Consider the following 20862-nt stretch of genomic DNA (forward strand, 5'->3'; position numbering starts at 1 on the left):
TCCAGGCTACAAGTGTCATGCATTGTGCCTAAATATTGCAGAACAAGAGCTACAATCCAATTGAAAATTCTCAAGGGTTCTGTCGTCTTGTCACTAGCCATATGGCCCTTGAGTTCTAGACCGCAGCTCTGTCAAGCTCGTCATCTGTATGGGTTGACTCGCCATCCAGTTGTTTTCTGATATCCTTTGGGTGCTCCGGCACCTGCCATGTTAGGTAGGACGTTGTGGGTACGCAGAGAATGAACATGACAAAAGCCACAATCAAATTAACCATCGGTGAAATCTTGGCTGCACCAATTCCAAATGAAAGACAGCTCCCGACGGATTCAAACGACCGAATGATACCCACCGACAGCGTCAACGTCTCGACATCTTCGAAAAATGTCCCTACGATCCAGTACACGAATATGTAGTGGGACTCGTTCATGAATCTGTCACAGTTGTTAGCTCGTTGATCGAGGTTTTGTGACGGACTCAGCCTTACCGGAATAACACATTGACTGCGAAAGCACGACCAAATTCTGGCGAAAGCCAGTCAATCGTGACTTTGGTAGGCGAGTCCTCGTACTTCTTCTCGTTCGCAAATTGCCAGGCGAACAATGAAATCATGATGGTTGCAAAGACCGCCCAGGTGATTTTCGCAGCCTTCGGGCGGCTAAAAATCCTCCAGTCGAGGAACCAGCCCCAGAAGAGATCGGCGATCGTAGCGGCAATACCAGAGGTCAGAGCTCCCAACGTGCGTGCCCGGACTGAGAAGTACTTGGTCATGTAAATACTCAAGTACGTTCCGTTCCAGTTATAACCGACCAGGATTGGGACGAGAAGAAACATCTGCTTTCTCTTGAGCAGTTTCCAGATCTTTTTGAACTCTGCGGTGACCAACTTCGCCCTCGTCGGATCTGGAACTCGAGTCCCATCAGATCGAATTGCCTTTCCGGGGGGCGAGATCAGTAAAGCGAGTGGAAGTCCGAGACATTGAAGTGCAATTAAGACGAGATAAGTGTTGTAGCCAACTTTTCCTGTCTTTGCCGACTTGTGGTTCAATGAAAGCTGAATGGAGGAGCCGATGAGTTGACCAAGTTCTCGCAGACCGAGCCAAATTCCCGCTACAACCCAAGTTAGCCTAGATCACACGGCGTACTCCAGGGTGTCCCACGACCCTCTTATAGGGCTCCCTGCCCCTAAGGAGAACTCACTATAGATTCCTCTGTCCTTCACCGTGGGATATCCAAGGGCGATTGCGCCTTCAGTTGCCCACAAAGCAGAAGCAGCAATCCCGCAAGTAGTCGCTCCGAACAAGACAAACCATTCAGTTCCATAGCGGTTGTTGACGTACAATGCCGCTGAATATGGCGCATAACCCAAAGTACCGATTATCAGCATTGGCTTGAGACCGAATCGATTGGCCAAAACAGCAAAGATAGAGCAGCCAAAAACCATTATACCAAAGGTCAGTGAATTGGCACCGTTCACCAGATAAGGCTCTTGCTGACCACCAGCACCAGTATCTTTTGATGGGCAGGTTAATTTAGTGATACAGCAAAGATTGCAATGTTACTTACTGTTCAAGGCATTCCAGATACCCGGTTGTGTAAAGGATATCAATCCCACAATGATGACATTGAAGAGGGTACTTCTGTACCATCTGACCCACTTGGAACGAGGTAAGGGAGCTTGCTGTTGCTGGATCTCGTCGGAATCTCGTGTTGAAAGCTCACTGTCCTTCAATTCCGCAGACACTCTCGCCGCGAGTATGTCTTTGTCTGCGTCAGCCATGATTTAGTTTCCCGTTTGGATGAATGCTTGCTAGGCGGACAAATGGTATACTCAAGCGTTGGTGACTTTAAGCTTATATGTTTCAATTAACAGTCTCCATTCAGCCCGGCGCTAGCAGGAAATTTCTGAGTTCCAAGTCGATAATCATGGTGCAAGATCCGCTAAAATGAGCTCAGGATCCGCTGAAATCACACGTGGGAGTCCATAAAATCAGTGTTGGCCGACAGCCACCGAAGGTGATGAGCAGTATTGCCATCACAGGCGTTACTCCTTCTTCCTTAGGTAGGACAACCCGAAATAAGCGGACGATACCCAGGTGGTATTTCGCTCCACTATTTGAGAAAAGCATTACATGCTCGCATTTGTATGGCGGTATTCACCCCGAGGTGCCAGATATGTCGATAGTGTAACCATGTCGGCTACTAAAAGGTTGATGCATTGGGAAGGAGGATCAATGAGCGCCACAAGTGACCGGGCGGTTCCCTTGGCGACCTGGGTTTGTACGGTGCCAACGCCGGCTGAAGTACATGATAGAGGAATCACCGGCGAGCTAGACTTTTCTGGAACGCTGACTGTTGAAGAAACGGGCGGATAACGTCGATGGCGTGATTCAAAGTCAAATGTTGCAATGATTCGGGCGTATCAAGTATAGAGCATGAGCCTGCTCGCAGAGACTTGCCTGTGTAAGGTGTATGCTCTGATAAGGAAATAGCAAAGGACATTTACCTCCATCATCTTCTCCCTGATATACCCGTGGTGTAAGAGAGAGGTCTGGCTGAAGTCAAAATGGCACCAACGACTGTGGAATCTCCTCGAGCGCCTACGGTGGGCCACACGACCGCATCCCACGAGCCAGATACCACATCAAACTCAAATCCTGCATTTTACGCCACAAATCGATACAAGCTGGACTCGCTCCCACTAGAACTCGCCCCAGCAAAAGATTTGACATTGGATCGGAAAATTTCTGCGGCATCGCGGCTCGCCGCCAATGGCACGATTCGAGACCTCCTCACCAATCATGGAGCCGTCCACTTCAAAGGACTAGGTTTGAAGAGCGCCGAGGAATTCTCACGATTTGCCCAATCGTTTGGATGGCGTCCACATGAAGACATCGGAAACCCTGTGCGAAGGACTGTCCTCGCGTACAATGTTGCAACCGCCAACGAAGGTCCCAATACTCAGCCAGTGTACCCTCACAATGAGTTCGGATTGAGTCCACATTATCCTGCTTATGTATTCTTTTACTGTCTTTCTGCTCCCGAGACCGGTTCGTAGATCTCCCCTAGCATCGAAACCGTACGATATGACTGACAAAGTAACAAGGTGGAGAAACACCTGTCAACAACTCGATAACCTTGTATGACAAACTGAAACAGCAAGTTCCTGATTTCATCAAGGTCGTGGAAGAGAAGGTAGGTGAGATATCCAGGAAGATGGTGCGTAGCTCCGCTCACTGGAGGTCGATGACCAGGGCGTCCGCTACCAGTTATTCTATCGCAATCGGCCACGAAGTGACATAAGTTCTCCCGGAACATCCTTGCTGCAGTCTTATGGCATAAACGTCCTGGATTCCGATGACACGGAAACCGCACGTTCGAAGATCGAAGATGAAATACGGCGCCTCCCGACCGCGACCTGGCAATGGGAGAACCAGTCCCCAGACAACAAATTGGGAGATTTGCGTGTATTTCAACGCCTGCCTGCAGTTAGACGACATGAGCAGACTGGGAAGCAAGCTTTCTTCAATAATGTCATCTCCAGGTATTTGAATGCTAAGACAGCAGGAACACTTGATCCTCCGTACTTGAACAAGGATGGCGACTATCAGCCTCCAGCATTGGTAAGCGATACTGAAGTGAGCAACGGCTCTCGATTGCTGCAACTGACCATGTCTCAATGCAGTATGCCGACGATACACCCATACCCCATGAATATCTCGAAGCTGCTGTTCAGATTGTGAAGTAAGTCTCATTCAGTCAGGATCATGAGGTCGAATTGCGTTTTTAACTGGATTGTAGCGACACAAGATCTCTGGTGTTGTGGAACACGGGCGATGTTCTCTTGATAGATGTGAGACTCTCCAGACTTGTAATGAAGCGCCGAATTCTGCCATGTCGTGTTGGCGGAGCTAGATTTGACACTGGTTTATATCCGAGACATGAGCTAATTCCAGCATGCAGAACCATGCCGTTCAACATGGCCGAGAGCCTTGGACTGGGTAAGTGCAACTTGTACTCTGCTTCGAGCCGAGCCGTGAACACCAATTTGTTGACTGATAGGTCTTCCAGTGACCGGAAGCTGCTCGCAAGTCTCTGGGACGAGCCATCTGTTGGGGTGCAGAAGTCATAGATATCGGATTCCCATACAGTCTTTGCCTTCCTTGAACAAGAACTATCACACCAGAACCACTGTCACTCGTTTGGTGTAGCAGGCTCGTAAAGATACTCAGTGAGCATCTCAGCAAATCACGCATTGCGCATCTGGCATCACTGAAGCCTCCACTTCTTCCCAAATCAACCTGCAGGGGACTTCACACTCACTGTCGAGCCAGAAAAATTTCTTCATCTTGTTTCGCACCAGCTTCCAGGATTGTCCGCCAGATTCTTGAAGCTCACTTACATTTCCAGGCACTGCATATGGGACGATGTCAGTTGTTAGGTGTTCGATGAACCACGCTCTCTCACTCAACTCTTGCGTGAGCCAGGCACCAACAATGGTCGCCCAAAGCAACAGATCACGGTCTACACTGTTATCATAAGATCCGAGTAGGGTCTGACAACAAGTTAGTATATCGCGCAACCGCTTTGCGTAACCTGACGTGACAGCCTGAACGCTGTGGAGGTTTGGTAGGAGAACTACGATCTGGAAGACCAGCGCAGAGATCCGAGACAATTCGTACAAGACAATATCTCGTGAATAGTATCCAACGGCGGATGTGCTTGTTGGTGAATCGTAACCTTGGGATCCATCAAGCCATAAATTGTCCATGCTAATGAGTTCGTGTTGATTGAGATTGCGTGCAAAGATGATTTGTTTGATGCTAGGTGCGTCTGAGTCACATAACTGGTAGCAATTGAAGCCGATAACGATATCGCGCATGTTTCGAAACACATCGAGTAGATGTCCTGCTTGGGGTAAGTCCATAGAGGAGAGGAACTCGAAGCCGAGGATAAGTTGCGATGACCGCTGGAATGCTGAACTGCGTGTTGAGCTTGACGGCCAGGATTTTATAACAGGTGCCGATGGCATCAGTAGTGGAAAGTTCGGTTTGGACTGAAACATCATTGCCGTGTGAGTGTCAAAGCTGATGGTCCCGTCAGTATTCCGTCGAAGAAGACTGGAGGAGTTGGCGGAGAGGGAAGTCAACTGAAACTTACGAGGCTAGCGCAAATACAAGACCAGGAACGGAGATTTCCCGCAAACCACCCTTCTTTTGAAGGATACCCATCAAAGCGTTCATATGCGTCCATTCATACTCCATGCTGGCATAGAACTGGGCATCTTGAGCGGCAGCGAGCGCTCTTTTCTCCCTGTGGTGGGGCGCCGTCACCTTCTCACCACTCCCGTGGGAGGCAAGAAGAACCATGGCGAATATCACGTCGTCCGCGCACATAGTGTCTGGGGAGCTCAGCGCCTTGCGCAAAGATTCAAGAGCTTTAACCTTGCAAGTTAGGCGCAGAATCTGGCTTTTCCGATTGTCGACCGTTGGTGATTGGTGGAATGCCTTATGCGTTGCACCGGCAAAAATAAGGGTATTGAATAGCAAGGGCGAATCAATGGCCAGATTCATGACCGATCTCCTCACCACATTCAAGGCTTCTATGCTGTCATCGGGTGCAAAAAGTGACCACTGGCATGATATTGCTGTTGGCTAGCGTCAGCAAAGCTTGGTCCTGCCGATGAAGAACTGATGGAGGATGAAATCAACAGCGGGGGTAAAAGGGTGATTCAAGAGGCCAAAAGCGTTATTCAGAACTCTTACCATGATCAAGCATCTCGTGCACCATCAGTGGCTGATTCGGAGCACAATAGACATCGAAAGGGTCTAATCTGCCAGCCCCGAGAATTGTTATCGGGCTTGTCCTCATTTGTCGCTCTTCTGGCTCATCATCCACTTTCCACTCGATGAATTGTCCCCTGGAGTCTGCAGAATCCTGAACTTCGTGGCTGGAGACTTTTTGGTTCGACTTCAATCGCTGTTTAGTCAATTTTGCTTTCCGATGATGTTCCCGAGCCGCATGCTTTTGGTGCGATATCTTAGGCCTTGCAGGCGCATCCGAGGTGGCGTCGGAGGTGGGCTTGTAGGGCAGGAAAAGTAGGCGCATCGTTGTTGACCTGATTTTCTTGTGCTGTGACCACACACGACGAGGCGAAGGTCAATAAATTTGGTTGTCGTAACTAATGGTGTCTTTCGCGGGGTTTCTGGTCGGCACGGGATGGTTTGCGACCACATTTTCAGCCTGGCTTGTTCTAGACCCTGCCTCAGCTGAAGGTGGGGTTCTGCTTTTGGCAACAGTTCCAAACTTTGATCAACCATTTCGCATTCGAAAATCTGTCAATCCCAAGCTCTACTTGAGAAAACAAATACAGGCAATGCTATAGCTCATGTCTCCACGAGGCAGCGCTTGCTGCAGATTTGATGGCCACGTAAGAGTGCAGGGAGGTTTGTTCGTCGGGAGTGCATCATACATTTGAGATGCCTGGTCTCATCGGTCAAGAGGCCCGTAATTCCAGAGTTTCTTAAATTCATCCACAAGGTCCTTACTTTCAAAGAAGATGCCTAGTTCTTGACTCGTCTTCCAACTTGCAGCGTCCATATTGCCACTTCCGAGCAATATTTTGGCTCCGTCAACAATAGTCACCTTCGAGTGTAACTTGATCGGAGTGAGTTCTTTTGCATGCTCCTGGACTCTCTGCGCTCCGAGGACGTCATCGAAGAATTGGGTAGTCAATGAGCCTCTGTAGCCTCTCGTTCTCTGGGCCAAATTGCGCACACATCTCGGAGTAGTTGTACCGGCAGTTACTATCTGCTCCATGGTCATGAGCTTTCGATTCGTCCAAATATGAACATCAACACCTCTTTCCATCGCTTGGACGAGGTCATTGATGACGACGGGTTCCGTTAGGTTTGGGGTGAGCATGATGATCGACGATTTTGCCGTGAATAAGAGATGGTGTGTCTTGCTTAGTAATGGAGTCGATGGAAAACTGTGAGGAATGCCGGGGAAACAAGGTAGATTTCCTAACATTGAGCGTGGATGGAGATGATTTGGAAGATAGCTCGGCGTATGTGGTGATGGCAAGAGGGTGGTGTCCACGTGAAGATGGCTGAAGACTGCTACTGCTGGTCCCTGATGTACCAAAGCTCCGATATTCAACTGCTGTGGCGAGGACTGCATGGAAGGGAAAGGGCGCCCCCTGTCCCAAAAGTCCATGTGGAAAGAGAGCAAATCTTCGACGGCAGGTCCACACACCGACACTGCTACCTCAAACCATCGTTCCCAAGACACATTGCACGATGGAAACACGGCAATTTCGCGATCAACAATCACATACTTGGAATGGATGATACCCAGCGGCCAGAAAAATTTGCGTTTGATAGTGATGTTCAGCCCAGGGAGCTCATCTTGTTGAGGCAATCCAAGCTTGCTCCAAGTCGCAGGTGGGTAGTTCTGACCATACTTAGGCGTCGGCAGTAGAAGTTACGCGCCAGCGAAGAAGATGAGAAGTAAATCCGAACAGATATCTTGGAGAAGGATGCTGATGCTTTCTCCGACAAGTGCCGAAGTGCATCATTGATAAGGGTGAGGGTTTCAGACTTGGCCCAGAAACACGTTACCAGGATGACCTCTTTCTGTGCAGCTTTGATGGCAGGAATTATGCTGTTCTTATACACAGAGAAGCCAGTTCCGACAACCAGAGACAGTGGTGTGCTAACAGAAAGTGTAGAGGGGTCGAGGTCAGGCAACAGACGACCTTCCAGGCTATCGCTGGCCCGATGGTTGGTTTGCCCCATACCTGGTTCGGCCATGTTGATATCCAAATCACGTAAAGGTATTGTTTCAATTGTCATTTACCAGGTACGAGATCATTGCAGATTATGGGGATGGTAAGGTCATGAAAATGTGAGTGGCTTGTTGTTGAAGCTTACGAGGTTCCTTGGTCGCAGAAGCGATGGTGTTGGCGCCAAGGAGCTGACCCTTGCTATCGCCGATTTCGAACCACTACAACTAATGCGTCGTCCATAGGGAATCTGTTCATTTCTACGATCTGCGATGCGTCTGAGGATGGCAGAAGCTATCATGCTCTGGATTAGGGTGTGATCCCAAGTGGCAGTATAGTGGAAGCATGCTCTTGAAGACAAGGATGTCCTAACGCGAGGCGCGACATTTTAGGTTTATGCATGACGTACGAGGATGATCATGAAGCCCTTGCCTAACCAAAGTCTTGGCATCAATCTGGCCTCCAATTCCAATTCTGGTTGTCTGAGGATCATCCTTTATCGACGATGAGAGTTGGTCGCAGCTGTCCAAAGCAGAATCATGGATCCAAGTATTGAGGCCTTTAAGCGACGGCAAGATCCTGTTAGAGTGCCAAAAGGGTAGGAGCACAATACACTCATAATGTTGAAGGCACTGACATGCACAGGGGTCCAATGTACGATGCAGTCCCTCAACCAGTGGCAGTCAAATTCTACCTGCCATTGAATATTGCATTTTATCTGTGTCTGGTTTCCCATGTCGTTGCTGCTCTCTACGCTCCCATTCAGGATTGTGATGAAACCTTCAATTATTGGGAACCTTTGCACTATCTCAATCACGGTTATGGACTTCAGACATGGGAGTATTCTCCGGAGTTCAGTATTCGAAGCTGGGCTTACATTTCATTACATGCCATACCTGCCAAGATCATTGCATTGATCAGTGGGTCTAAAGTCTCCGAGTTCTATGGCTTGCGTATTCTTTTGGCATTCGTCTGTGCTGCCACCGAAACCAGACTATATTCGGTCATATGCAGAGCTCTGAACCCAAGAATCGGTATCATATATCTTTCTATCGTGGCCTTCACTCCTGGTTTCTTCTATGCATCTGCAGCTTTCGTGCCATCAAGCTTCGCCATGTATACATCAGCATTGGGGCTGACATCGTTCATGGACTGGCACGGTGGGTCCAAGACGGCCACTGGAATCATGTGGTTCGGAATCGGCGCATTGCTGGGATGGCCATTTGCGGGTGCTTTGATCGTTCCATTCGTCATCGAAGACTGGCTCATCGCTGTTGTTGGTGGAGGAGACTTGTTTGAGATGTTCAGACGATACCTCGATGGCGCCGTTCGCTGTCTGATAGTGCTTGCTCTGCAAGTTGGTATTGATACGTTCTTCTTTCACAAAATGGTGGTGGTGTCCTGGCAAATCGTGGCATACAATGTCTTCGGTGGCAGAGATCGAGGTCCGGATATCTTTGGTACAGAGCCGTGGCATTACTATATTCGCAATCTTTTATTGAACTTTAACATGTGGTTCATCTTGGCTGTCGCATCAGGACCATTCTTCCTGTTTCAATCTGCGATTTTGAGACAGAATTCGACCAAACAGACCTTCCTCCGCACCCTTACATTTCTGACACCTTTCTATCTTTGGTTGGCCATCTTCAGCCTTCAACCGCACAAAGAGGAGAGGTTCATGTTCCCAGCATATCCTTTCCTAGCCTTGAATGCTGCAATCACATTCCACTCATTTTTGGCCTGGGTCGGCTCAACCGACTCCGTCATATTTGGCAAAATTCCTCCGAAGCTCAAGCTGGCGACGACCTTGACGCTTGTGTTGCTTTCACTCAATATCGGCCTGATCCGAATATTCGGGACGCTCACTGCTTATCGCGCTCCCCTCCAGATTTATGGTGCTCTGAACTCACCGGGTGCGGTGCAAATTGGGGACACCGTCTGTTTCGGCAAAGACTGGTATCGGTTTCCATCATCGCACCATCTTCCGAACGGCACACATGCCAAATTCATCAAGAGTGAATTCGATGGACTCCTCCCCGGGGAGTATCATGAAGGTCAAACCGGATTTGGCTTTTTCCCAGGAACCTGGCTACTTCCCTCCGGTATGAACGATCTGAACCAAGAAGATCCGGCAAAGCACACTGCGGTCGAGCACTGCACTTACCTTGTGGACACTTACCATCCTGGAATGGAAGCAACAAAACATGAGCCATTGTATGCTCTGGAGCCAGAATGGTCCAAAGTTGCATGCTACCCATTTCTGGACGCAGGGAAAACCTCACTACTTGCACGCACGATTTGGATTCCTGACCTATCTGTCATACCTGCACGTTATCGTCGGCATTGGGGCGAGCACTGTCTCCTCAAGCGAAACGATCCTGCACGATATGTGAAGCATTGACATTGATAGATAATAAGGAAGATTATCCAACAGCTCGTTGTAACTTGCAATAAAGCGAATTCATGACAACGACAACGAAATGTAACTACCCAGGATTTGGAGTAGGAAACCTGCTCGCGGTGGCATACCCGACCATCCTGGCACTGGCCAAAAAGTGCGGAGATAGACCATTGCCCCAACCCCAATGCGGTCATACTTTCCAGAATCACGACGATTTCATTGGTTGATCTTGACAGCCTCTTGCGTGGTGGAAACGATAAGAGATGGAGCAGACACAGGGTTATAGGTGATAAGCAAAAACCCGTTGACCCAGTCAAGCGAATGCTGTAACTTGCACCCGCCAATCTTGGGATTGCTCGCGGTGACTATTCAATTGAAGGTCCAAGCGGCTGGCCGATCAACACCACTGGAGCAGGAAAACAAGTGCTATATATCCTCCAATGCTCAAGTCACCACCTCAACAATTTTCACTAGCCATGTCGGTGTGTTCACACAGTTCCAGTATTGTAACCTGGTCTTGCCCCTTGATGATCCAGAACCCGTAGACTTCACAATCAATAATGGACACCGAGGTATTGAAGCGGTCCATCTCGGACCTGGTTGCAAGGTCACAACCGTACATCGACGAGGCAAGCCAGCATCTCCAGAAGACCAAGACACACTGTACATCAGCATTGAAGAACGCCCAGACCGATCTCGAAAAATTGTCGAAGCAGCGATATTTCAAAGAGATACTGTACGCGTTCCTCCTCTTCGCACTCGCCACCATCACACTATCCAAATACCTCTCGAGACGGTACAACCGAGCACACCCCTCACGACCATCGACCCCAACAGTCGAGAAAGCAGGCTACACGCGGCGAGAGACAGTGACTCGCGAGCCAGGGACATGGACGCCATCAACATTCCAAAGGCCCAAGCCGGCACCCTACCCAGATTGGTCGATCGAGACGACGAAGCCACTACCCTACCGGCCGTTCCGCTACAAGTACTTCCAGACGATGGGACTGCGCAGCGCGCAGTTCGAGGACTGGGTCGAGCTGGACAACCACTACCCACGGTTTCACGGCGACAAGGCGCGACGCATCATCGAGCGCGGGCCCAAATGCTGCCACACCGCGCCCGAAGCATACGCGGCTGCTGTCGAGCTGCTCGACGAGCTCGTCGACTACCTCTGCGACCGGTACCCGACGCTGTACCAGCACAGCGAAAAGGGGATCAAGAACCTATGGTCCGGGGAAGACCTGAACACCAAGTCGCGGCCGTTGCCCGAAGACCCGATGCAGACGTGTGCACGGCTCACGCAGGACGACCTGGCGATCATGATCGAGAAGCCCGACGGGCAGTACTACCTGCTGGCGGGGGCGATCCTCCTCGCGGGGTTCTGGCGGCTCGAGGATAAACTCGGGATGCCGTTGTCGGAGATCCACACGTCGGGCGACGTGCCGCAGTACCGCGAGAAGCTGGAGAAGGGCATGATGAACTTCTTCCGGCGGCTGAAGCCCGAGGAGCTCGTCGCCCGCAACAACTACTTCATCCAGGTCGACGACGACCTCGCCTGGAGCCACTCCATCGGCAGCGAGGACTCGGACGGCATCAGTTGGAACACGGCCGAGCAGGACCGCGCCATCGGATACCATTATTTCCGCTCCGAGCGCCAGACCCTGCGCCGCCTGCCCAGGTCCGGCGGTGTCGTCTTCACCATCCGCACCTACTTTCATCCCATCACCGAGGTCGCCCAGGAGGATTACGTGCCCGGGAGGTTGGCCTCGGCCATCAGGAGTTGGGGCGACGACGTCGGGAAGTATAAAGGCAAGAAGAAGTATCAGAAGGTCTTGCTCGAGTATCTGGATCAGAAGCATCAGGAGCAGTTGGATAGAGGTCTGAAGCTGGAGGAGGAGGACGACGTTAGGACTTACCCCTGGTGAGCATCAAGTAGTGATGATTATGATATTGATGACGGAGCACAACAACAAGGAGTAACATCAGATATTGGGGATTACTCCTCTAGTCCATGTAGATAGGTATTGAATGGATATATTGAGAATTACCAACGGCAAAGGTGTTCAGTAGCTAGGTACTAGGTCGGTCTCACTCGAACCTCCGCAATCGTCCGCCTCGAGTTCAAAGTTTGAAATGTGCACATGGATTGGGTGTCATAAATATATGCAACGTTTTCGTCTTGCGTCCAGGTTCCATCGAGATATAATAGTCGTGTTCAGGGATTTCATCAAGCGGGCTGAGCATTGCATTGCATTGCACGAATGAGGATCCTCGCTGCAAGCAACGAGCGGAGGAATATATACCGATTTCGCCAGTTTTGTTGGCCGCAGGGGAAAAGCCACAACGCACATATATTTGATGCAAAACTCGGGCTGTCGTACTTTCGCCAGTTGCAAGCGTCAAGAAAGGACTCCATCCCCTTTAGCAGCTGCATTCGCGTTTCGGCGGACGAGATGATGTAGACAGATATGGAGAGTGGCTTCAATGATCTGCAAAAATCAGAGCGGGTTTGGTTTTTTTCGCCTAGTTATGTCGCTTGATGATGCGGAAATGCAGCAGTAGTGTTTCTGGGCCGCAACCTGTATACAGAGGTCGATTGCAAACGAGGGTCAGCAATGCCGACAAATCCAATGCCAACCAAAGGTTGTGGTGTTGGGGTGCCATCACCAGGCTTTGGACATTTCGCGCATTTCTAAGCCCGGAATCTCTCCCCGGCCATTGAGAATGAACCCAGGTCAATCCACATACCATTTGTGAAGACAATGGGCACTGTTCCGCGATGGCATTGATGGCCATGATCATGCCAGAAATATTCTCAGACGTAGGCGAGGAGATAAACTGCAAGTTTCACCACTATACATGACTCCTTGTCACCTCATCACCCACGACGCCGATGCCGACACCTTCCTCCCGGATACGTCTTCTCTCCAAACTATCGTTTAGGGCACGTTGATCTTGTTCTTTGACCCAGGCACAACCGTCACGAAACTCGCAAACACGACACTTCCATGCATCCGAAAGCACCACGCCCTTTGGTTCTCGCTCGCCTCGCCAGAAAGCCAATGTATCATATAAATAGCTTCTGAGAAACGAGGGATTGAAGATGACGCTCTTGGAGCCAATAATTTGCGGCTTTGAAGGGTCAGTGCTGGACATAAGTCTTGAAGAGAGATACTGGGCCGTAAGAAGTGGAGACAGGAGGGTTGGTAAGGTCGATTGGGGTGGATCATCCAATAATGTAACGGATTGAGGTGTTGCACTTGGTGGCTCATGTTCGCTCTGTGGATTTGAACTCGTATTTTGGCTTGCATATGTAGAGGAAGCCGTCGACCGAACCATGAATGTCTCCTGCAACTGGCTTAGCATGTACTGCCAGAGGCTTGAGATATTATTGTGCTGAAGGATGATGTCGATTGACTCCTGAGTCGAAGCGACAAAGTTGTCCTCCGTCAAATCGACTTCCATATCGTTTTCATTCGAGGAGTTCACGAGGTCGAAGGCTTCTTGGTTGAGATTTCCGATTTGTGCAATGAATGAGTCCGAGAATGTCTCGTTGACGTCAAAGTTGAACCGTGATGACAAGTGTTCGAGTGGAAAATTTCCCTGGGCAAAGTTCTCCAACAGATGATGATAAAGGTGAAGCTGGACAATTGTAGGTCGAATGCTTGAGCCAGAAGGCAAAGACGAAACTCCTCGAGTCTTGACATCAGTGATGTAAATTCGTCTATCGCGAGCTGCATTGTTGGAAGGCTGTACATCTCGGGTGGTCTTCATTGTGAGAGCATCTGCAATTGACTGTCCCTGTTCACGATGCTCGCTCAAGATCAGGTATTCCCTTATACTTGCCTGATACCCAGGCATGGGAGGTTCATTGTCTTGTTTTCCCATTGATTTGAGACTCTGCTCCTCAAGTTTGGGATCCGGACAATCGTAGCTCAGCTCATCAATGACACCATTGACAAGTTCACCACCCACTGTTCCCCAGACCTCGAACTCACGAGTTCTGCCAGTCTCTCTCAAGGTCTTCAGACCATGTATTATGTTCCACAGCCTAAGGCCCCAACTGTCTTCCTTTTTCGTGATCGTCACAGGGACAGTCACATGAACTTCTTCTTCCAGAACTTTGTGAACTTTGGTTCCTTTCTTCATAGCCGAAGTGGGTTTCTTGCGCCCAGTCTTACTGCTGATTGTATAGAAATATTGTAGCTCACACCAGGCGGGGGAAGTGAGGTCTGTGACAGAAAAAGGTTTCTTGGGAGGACGTCTGAATCGTTCGAGGGGAGACCTCGTATCATTCAGTGGTGTTGTTGGCTCTGCTGGATTTCTGTCCAAGGGACGAGATGAATCACCGTTTGGTTCGGGGGTCCGGTCCTTTTTGTCTTCAGTGTTGGTTAATACTGCAGCTAATCGCTAGGTCAGCAGGTCAGCAGGAATGATGCGCGAGGGGAGCAGGGCATCAATCATGGCTCACCACTCTCGTCGCATATGATCTCGACCAGGCTTGACTGGTATTCCTGATCTTTGATCTGGCTTGAATGATTCCATTGCTGAGCAGATTGGAGGTCAAGCACCTCAGGCAAGTTGGGGCTGCGCGGTAATTCATAGTCTTCGATGTCTGTAATTGCCAGGGACACAGTTTGAGTCGAGGTAGACTGTTTCGCAATCGCTTCTTGTAGAAGATGTTCGATCAAGGCAAGTTCTTCTGGATCAGCTCCAAAGTCACTGAATTCATCGTCATCGTATTCCAAGTTTGTCTTGTCGTCTGCCTGTGCTGCAACGACTTGCACTTGCAGTTTGTGATATGTAGACTGCTCGGGAAAATTGGACATGGTCAACTTGAGAATGCAGGAGAGGCAGTCGGTAGAGGGTGGCGTATCTATGCGTCATGGAATCAAAAGGCTGCCATGGCAGCTTCACATTTCCAGTAGCTACGACTCGAATTTAAAGGGAGCCGAAGTTCACATCTTGGGCGGTAAGAGGCACATGAGGATTTCTCCATGATGCCCGCCGTGTTCAGGTCCTTGACTGAATCGATAGGTTTAGATACTGCTTCTGCCTGCTCGATCAAGTCGCGTGTTTGCTCGACGCGTCGCGGGGCTTTCTGGTCTTGCCCTCCACTAATTAGAAAACGATTTCTGCCACAACTTGTAAGGCCCAATCAATAGAATTTTGGTATGCTGGATTGAATCATTCATATCTCTAGTGTCCAATTCTGTCTAGTTTCTATGGTCACGCAGCAGGTTCTTTGCCACTTTGCTGTCGCCAGCACTTCTTTATTGTCGAGCAATGTCTGCTTCTCGCATCAACATAATCCACTCTCCAACAATGTCAATGATATGACGAGTATTATTGCTGATGTCTTTGGTGTTGTTCATATCCCAGTCTCAACCCCAAGAACGACCGGTCCTCCCAAACGCCATATCCAGAAATCACCCATGCCCGAGCATTCTTCACTCGACATTTGTTCCCGCAGGTATAACGGGATGGCTCATAGTATCGGTCGCCTCTTCAATCTTCTCTTCCTTTCTGTTCAAGAAGCTGAGGTAGCACTGCCAGGCAACAGCAAAGATACCCGAGAACATGAATCGATACTGCGCCGGGACAAACCAGAAGCTAAACGCCGTGACCGCAGGCCACAACTTGAGAGAATTGACAATGCTAACCGGTACCGTGGCAGCGATCCTGTTGATTGTCCCCGTGGGTCCTTCTCCTGTGAGGATGGCCTGCATGCCGAAGAAGTAGCTGTTGAACACGGGCGTGAAGATGGCTTGGTTGACTGTGACCTTTGTAGCGATCGAGGCGACTTTAGAGGAGTAGTTGAAGTTGCGGCCGAGGAAGAGAAACCTGTGTTCATTCTTGTCAGCCAGTATTTTTCAAGATCATGTCCCTCTCCCATACCATTTGTACCCCGGGATGGCCGCGATGGCACCAATTGTCAACATCCTCAAGGTCCTATTGGGATCATAGAGTTCCCCTCCAATGTCTTGCGCGAGTAGATCACCGCACAAGTAGGTCGTCAAGGTCGTACATAACTGAACCGTGTAGGGTCTCTTGGTTTGCATTCGATGGAACCAGCTGAAGAATGTCGACACCGGACCCAGACGATGGTACCATAGTTGTATTGGTATGTCCACCGGTTCTACCTTGGCCGAGTCACCAGCGCCGATCCCATTCTGTGGCTTCGGTGGAAGACTGTTTCGTCCTGGTGTTTTGGCTGGTGGTGAGTCACCAGGATTGGTGCTGGATGAGTGTCTTTGGCTGCGGACTGCTGGGCGACGATGTCTAGGCACCCTCAGAAATGGCGATTGGGCACCAAATTTGGAAGATGCCCGCTGTAGAGCATTCATGTCAAGGGGAATATCATAGTTGAGAATCTGCAGATGTCTTGCATCGAACGTCTGAAATGTCAGATTGCGAGGAAGATTTCTGCAAATTTAGTTTGGTTCCCCTCCAGCTGAAGACCATTGGTGCGAGTTTGGAAGTTCCGAGGGTGTTTTCGGGAGCCAACGTGGAAATCATAGGCTCCGATCTGCTGCCGATGACGAATTTCAGGGCTACCCCAGTGCCCAAGCTTTCTGTTTTTAGGCATTGGATTGCCCTTCTCGTCAGAGGCTTGCCCCTAACGCAGGGGCAGATGATGCCTATTTCCACCCCTGGACTGCAGCAGTGATGTGATTTTCCCATCCATCAACCATCACAAAATCTACTCTCTACGACAAAGGATTCTACGGGCACAATGCAGAGGAAGGTCAAGTTCTTGATGTTTGGACGTGATCATATTGAACGTCTAGTTGTCTGAGGCGCCTGTCTGCTCAGTCCAAGTCATATCACTGTGATGACTGGATTATTTGATGATTTACAAGCAGAAACGCCGAAGTCCCCATACCCCATAATGTGGTGTTTGCCAGAAAAGCAATACAAAACCATGATTGATCATCCCATTCGCCAAAGCACTCATGAAACCCCCGTACCCATCATGAACATCCAGCTTCCCAAGAATTGGTGACTCATTGCTGAAGTGAATGGTTCATGTCGTTTGTCATGTCATCTAAGATCGCTCACCACGAAGACGGCGGGCAAGTTGGATATCCTTGGATTGGATAGTGACACGCTTGGCGTGGATGGCGCAGAGGTTGGTGTCTTCAAAGAGAGAGACGAGGTAAGCCTCAACGGACTCTTGGAGAGCGCCGATGGCTGAAGATTGGAAGCGGAGATCAGACTTGAAGTCCTGGGCGATTTCTCGGACAAGACGCTGGAAGGGCAGCTTGCTGTGTGGATGTTAGTCATGGTCAATGAGATGATGGTGAGAAGGTACTGACCGGATGAGGAGCTCAGTGGATTTCTGGTAGCGACGAATCTCACGGAGAGCGACGGTACCGGGCTTATAACGATGGGGCTTCTTGACACCACCGGTGCTGGGAGCAGACTTGCGAGCGGCCTTGGAGGCGAGCTGCTTGCGAGGTGCCTTGCCACCTGGGATTGTAGTTAGTATGAGATGCGGCGGTGATGATGATGAGGTATGAGTTGAAACTTACCAGTGGACTTGCGAGCGGTTTGCTTGGTTCGTGCCATTGTGAATGGAACTGATGAATTGATGAAAAGTGTTGTTGATGATGGATGAAGAAGATTGGAGATGATGAGTGAGGCTGACGAGGGAAGAAGCCAAGTGGTGGAAGTGGGCGGGAGGAGGAGGTATTTGTAGGGGAAAGAGAAAAGGCGAAAAGGCAGTGACGGGGCTTGGCGTGATCTGAGGCAAGGCAGTTGATGATCTCAAAGGGAAGCTGGAAAATGGGTGCCTTGGAAGGAGCAAAACAAAGTGATCAGATCAGAGCACTGATAATGATCCAATTTACACACGATTTTTGGCTGTGATTCAGAATGACTGCCAAATCATGACCTGTTTTGGGTTTAGTCGGTTGTCTGATTCCGTCACTTGGCGTACCACCTCGAGATCTCCAGCACCCGTTTCACCACCACCCCCCCGGCAGCCATGCTCTACAACGAATAATAATTATTGCAAATATTCTGTAAATCATTATCACATCTGAATGACTATAGTTGCAAAAGGATCAATTGATTCATCAAGTGGTGGGTGAGAGATCATCAGATCAGGTGGTGATTCGGCCTGGTTGGGCCACTACCCAGATTTAATTCTGATTGGTTGTGATCTGACGGCCCAAAGTTGATCTGGAACCCTTCGCTGGGGTGCATAAGTCTCCGCCCACCACGCTCCCAATCAACGGCTCCTTTCCTCTTCCATCCATCCATCTAAACTTACCATCTTCAATCCTCTCTACACTCTACACTTTTCAAATCTTCAAAAGCTTTTAGCTTCATACCTCATTCATCATGACTGGACGTGGAAAAGGTGGCAAGGGTCTCGGCAAGGGTGGTGCCAAGCGTCATCGCAAGATTCTTCGTGACAACATCCAAGGTATCACCAAGCCCGCCATCCGCCGTCTCGCTCGTCGTGGTGGTGTCAAGCGTATCTCGGCCATGATCTACGAGGAGACCCGAGGTGTCTTGAAGACCTTCCTTGAGGGTGTCATCCGTGATGCTGTCACATACACAGAACAGTGCGTCTTCTTCCGTCCCTTCCATCAACATCAAGCTAACTCCCTCCCAGCGCCAAGCGAAAGACTGTCACATCTCTCGACGTTGTCTATGCTCTTAAGAGACAGGGCCGTACCCTCTATGGTTCGTACTTGTCCAGTCTTCATTCTCATAACCTCAAAACTAACTGGCTCCAGGTTTCGGTGGTTAAACAACTCAATCTGTTCTCGACATCATTATCACGACATCAACCCGACATATCATGCTTGCAGTCATCCCTGGCATGGTGGTCTTCTTTTTGCTTTCAGTTTCGGAGTGGTTGGGCACGCAATGGGTTCTCAATGGGGCTTGCACGGTCAAGGTTATGATGGGATGGCAAATCAATAAAGGTGCCTTGATGTATCATACAGGCATAGTATGAGCAGCCTGAACGGCGTTTGCAGATGGACTGAGAGCCATGACATAAGCATCAGTACCAGTATGAATTAAATTGTCAAAGCAAACAACTCTTCTGCTTCCTCCGTCGTGGTTATCTTCTGTACGCTGCCTACGTTGCATGGCTTTGATGTCTCTTGGGCCTGGCTTGTAACTTGCCTTGCTCTCCGTGAAGCCGGCGCTGCCATGGTTCGGTGCATTTCCCTATCACTCGTCGGCATATCATTTTAATGCGCCGAGCATCGTTGGGCGATCTCTTCAACTCGGACTTTGCAGACGGCCGTTGCTCGATGGATCAAGCCGAGACTCTCGTTGTTGCCGCCTGAAGTTTGTCGTTGTCAGTTGAGGTTTCTTCATAAGGTTGGATCATGGCCATGTGACGCAATGCTTCTGTGCTCCGGCATTTGCCACCTTGTAGCCCTCGATCTAGACCACCAAAACTGTCCAATTTTATGGTGTTTAGGCGCCAGTGTATATACAAGACTTGCTGCGCCATCACAAGACATGGTTTACTGGCGCTCTGGTGCGCAATTGGGCATGTGTACGAACCTTTGCGCGTTTTTGAAGCCAACTTAGTCTCTCATTCTGCTAACCTCTGTCGTGCATCGCTCAAACTACTTGCAGACAGGCTCGCAACATTCTGCCACTCTTGTGACTAGGTCGCTACCACTATAATTAAGTGCTTGCTCGGTCTGCTTACGTCTTTTCCAGAGCGGCTTGTTGTGTCTAGAACATCTCCGTGCGAAGCCGTGGTTCTACCAAATCCAGATAAACCACTCGATTCGCAGCAATGCCGCAGTAATCCTGCGAGTGGTTATCTCTCTATGCACGTAATTCGAGCAGCAGCCCCGTACTTGCCTACCTAGGCAGTGGATAATGCGCCATTTCATGGTACGATGGGAGGTGGAATGGTTGTGACGTGGTGCTTGGATGATTCATCAGCCTCGGATGCTGAATATATTTTTTAATTCTTGGCGGGTTAACTACCTCCAAGCGCTGACCAGTTCGCATCGAACACAGTCAGAAGCATACACACATCATGACCAAATCACAAAATCTTGATAATAGTATTATGGCAAATTGCATGCTCAGGTGTTCCGGCGCAATGGGCAATTAGACAAACTGATTAGGTGTCCTGTCCTTGGTGGTTGCCTACTCGAGGAGCCCCCACTAAAATGGCGCTTGCTATCTCATACGAGCTGAGCCGCAACTGTCTACGACCCTCACCCGATCCGAAGTGACCATGCGAAGTCCGAGTATACGATGGCTATCTGAACCGTCTCCCCCAACGGAGCCGTTTCGCTCGAGGGGCCATCAGTATACACATGTAGATTACCATTACACTGGTATCGAACATTACCTGTACAGTCTTGAACGGGTTCCAAATGGGAAGTCAAAGTACAAGGCGAGCATGATTGCTACAATAATGGGCTGAAAGTACATCCGAGTATGCGACTGATTATTAGGTGACAGCCCAACAATCGTACCCAAATATGGGTGCGTGCAATGAAGGCACAGCTCGGCCACCGACGCCTTGACAACGTTTGAGAGCAAGACTCAGCTGCCACGGGATGTTTCTCTCTCAGCGACATGCAACGGGACGCACCAGGCATAAACAGTTTCAGCCATGTATAGCTGCGATAACTCCATGCACGAAAAGTCAAATACATGCTGTTGCTCAAATGGTG

At 49.7% G+C, this 20862-nt stretch overlaps 10 protein-coding genes across 10 annotated transcripts; 4 read left to right on the forward strand and 6 right to left on the reverse strand.

Annotated features, from left to right (window-relative positions):
• Nucleotides 1-115: 115 nt before the first annotated feature.
• LTR84_000850 (uncharacterized protein) lies at nucleotides 116-1776 on the reverse strand (the record flags this gene model as incomplete). The annotated part of the gene is made up of 4 exons (XM_064844479.1): nucleotides 116-431; nucleotides 485-1106; nucleotides 1197-1508; nucleotides 1563-1776. The coding sequence occupies 4 exons, from the start codon at nucleotides 1774-1776 to the stop codon at nucleotides 116-118; spliced, it is 1464 nt and encodes a 487-aa protein (XP_064712339.1).
• Nucleotides 1777-2562: 786 nt separating this feature from the next.
• On the forward strand, nucleotides 2563-4128 carry LTR84_000851 (uncharacterized protein; the record flags this gene model as incomplete). Its single annotated transcript, XM_064844480.1, has 7 exons — nucleotides 2563-3046; nucleotides 3103-3191; nucleotides 3251-3619; nucleotides 3682-3740; nucleotides 3798-3849; nucleotides 3960-3997; nucleotides 4068-4128. 7 exons carry the CDS (start codon nucleotides 2563-2565, stop codon nucleotides 4126-4128), a joined length of 1152 nt encoding a protein of 383 aa, XP_064712340.1.
• A 108-nt stretch (nucleotides 4129-4236) lies between these two features.
• LTR84_000852 (uncharacterized protein) lies at nucleotides 4237-6104 on the reverse strand (the record flags this gene model as incomplete). The annotated part of the gene is made up of 3 exons (XM_064844481.1): nucleotides 4237-5083; nucleotides 5157-5643; nucleotides 5762-6104. The coding sequence occupies 3 exons, from the start codon at nucleotides 6102-6104 to the stop codon at nucleotides 4237-4239; spliced, it is 1677 nt and encodes a 558-aa protein (XP_064712341.1).
• A 381-nt stretch (nucleotides 6105-6485) lies between these two features.
• LTR84_000853 (uncharacterized protein) lies at nucleotides 6486-7810 on the reverse strand (the record flags this gene model as incomplete). Its single annotated transcript, XM_064844482.1, has 2 exons — nucleotides 6486-7460; nucleotides 7520-7810. 2 exons carry the CDS (start codon nucleotides 7808-7810, stop codon nucleotides 6486-6488), a joined length of 1266 nt encoding a protein of 421 aa, XP_064712342.1.
• A 624-nt stretch (nucleotides 7811-8434) lies between these two features.
• On the forward strand, nucleotides 8435-10183 carry LTR84_000854 (uncharacterized protein; the record flags this gene model as incomplete). Its single annotated transcript, XM_064844483.1, has 1 exon — nucleotides 8435-10183. One exon carries the CDS (start codon nucleotides 8435-8437, stop codon nucleotides 10181-10183), a length of 1749 nt encoding a protein of 582 aa, XP_064712343.1.
• Nucleotides 10184-10743: 560 nt separating this feature from the next.
• On the forward strand, nucleotides 10744-12111 carry LTR84_000855 (uncharacterized protein; the record flags this gene model as incomplete). The annotated part of the gene is made up of 1 exon (XM_064844484.1): nucleotides 10744-12111. The coding sequence occupies one exon, from the start codon at nucleotides 10744-10746 to the stop codon at nucleotides 12109-12111; it is 1368 nt and encodes a 455-aa protein (XP_064712344.1).
• Nucleotides 12112-13039: 928 nt separating this feature from the next.
• Nucleotides 13040-15015, reverse strand: LTR84_000856 (uncharacterized protein; the record flags this gene model as incomplete). Its single annotated transcript, XM_064844485.1, has 2 exons — nucleotides 13040-14589; nucleotides 14658-15015. 2 exons carry the CDS (start codon nucleotides 15013-15015, stop codon nucleotides 13040-13042), a joined length of 1908 nt encoding a protein of 635 aa, XP_064712345.1.
• Nucleotides 15016-15636: 621 nt separating this feature from the next.
• On the reverse strand, nucleotides 15637-16533 carry LTR84_000857 (uncharacterized protein; the record flags this gene model as incomplete). The annotated part of the gene is made up of 2 exons (XM_064844486.1): nucleotides 15637-16030; nucleotides 16085-16533. 2 exons carry the CDS (start codon nucleotides 16531-16533, stop codon nucleotides 15637-15639), a joined length of 843 nt encoding a protein of 280 aa, XP_064712346.1.
• A 701-nt stretch (nucleotides 16534-17234) lies between these two features.
• HHT1 (histone H3.1) lies at nucleotides 17235-17758 on the reverse strand (the record flags this gene model as incomplete). The annotated part of the gene is made up of 3 exons (XM_064844487.1): nucleotides 17235-17454; nucleotides 17506-17659; nucleotides 17722-17758. The coding sequence occupies 3 exons, from the start codon at nucleotides 17756-17758 to the stop codon at nucleotides 17235-17237; spliced, it is 411 nt and encodes a 136-aa protein (XP_064712347.1).
• A 777-nt stretch (nucleotides 17759-18535) lies between these two features.
• On the forward strand, nucleotides 18536-18950 carry LTR84_000859 (uncharacterized protein; the record flags this gene model as incomplete). The annotated part of the gene is made up of 3 exons (XM_064844488.1): nucleotides 18536-18762; nucleotides 18813-18883; nucleotides 18937-18950. The coding sequence occupies 3 exons, from the start codon at nucleotides 18536-18538 to the stop codon at nucleotides 18948-18950; spliced, it is 312 nt and encodes a 103-aa protein (XP_064712348.1).
• Between the last annotated feature and the right edge of the window lie 1912 nt (nucleotides 18951-20862).

This window comes from Exophiala bonariae (assembly GCF_035927105.1).
Source record: "Exophiala bonariae strain CCFEE 5792 chromosome Unknown scaffold_1, whole genome shotgun sequence".
Taxonomy (NCBI): Eukaryota; Fungi; Ascomycota; class Eurotiomycetes; order Chaetothyriales; family Herpotrichiellaceae; genus Exophiala; species Exophiala bonariae.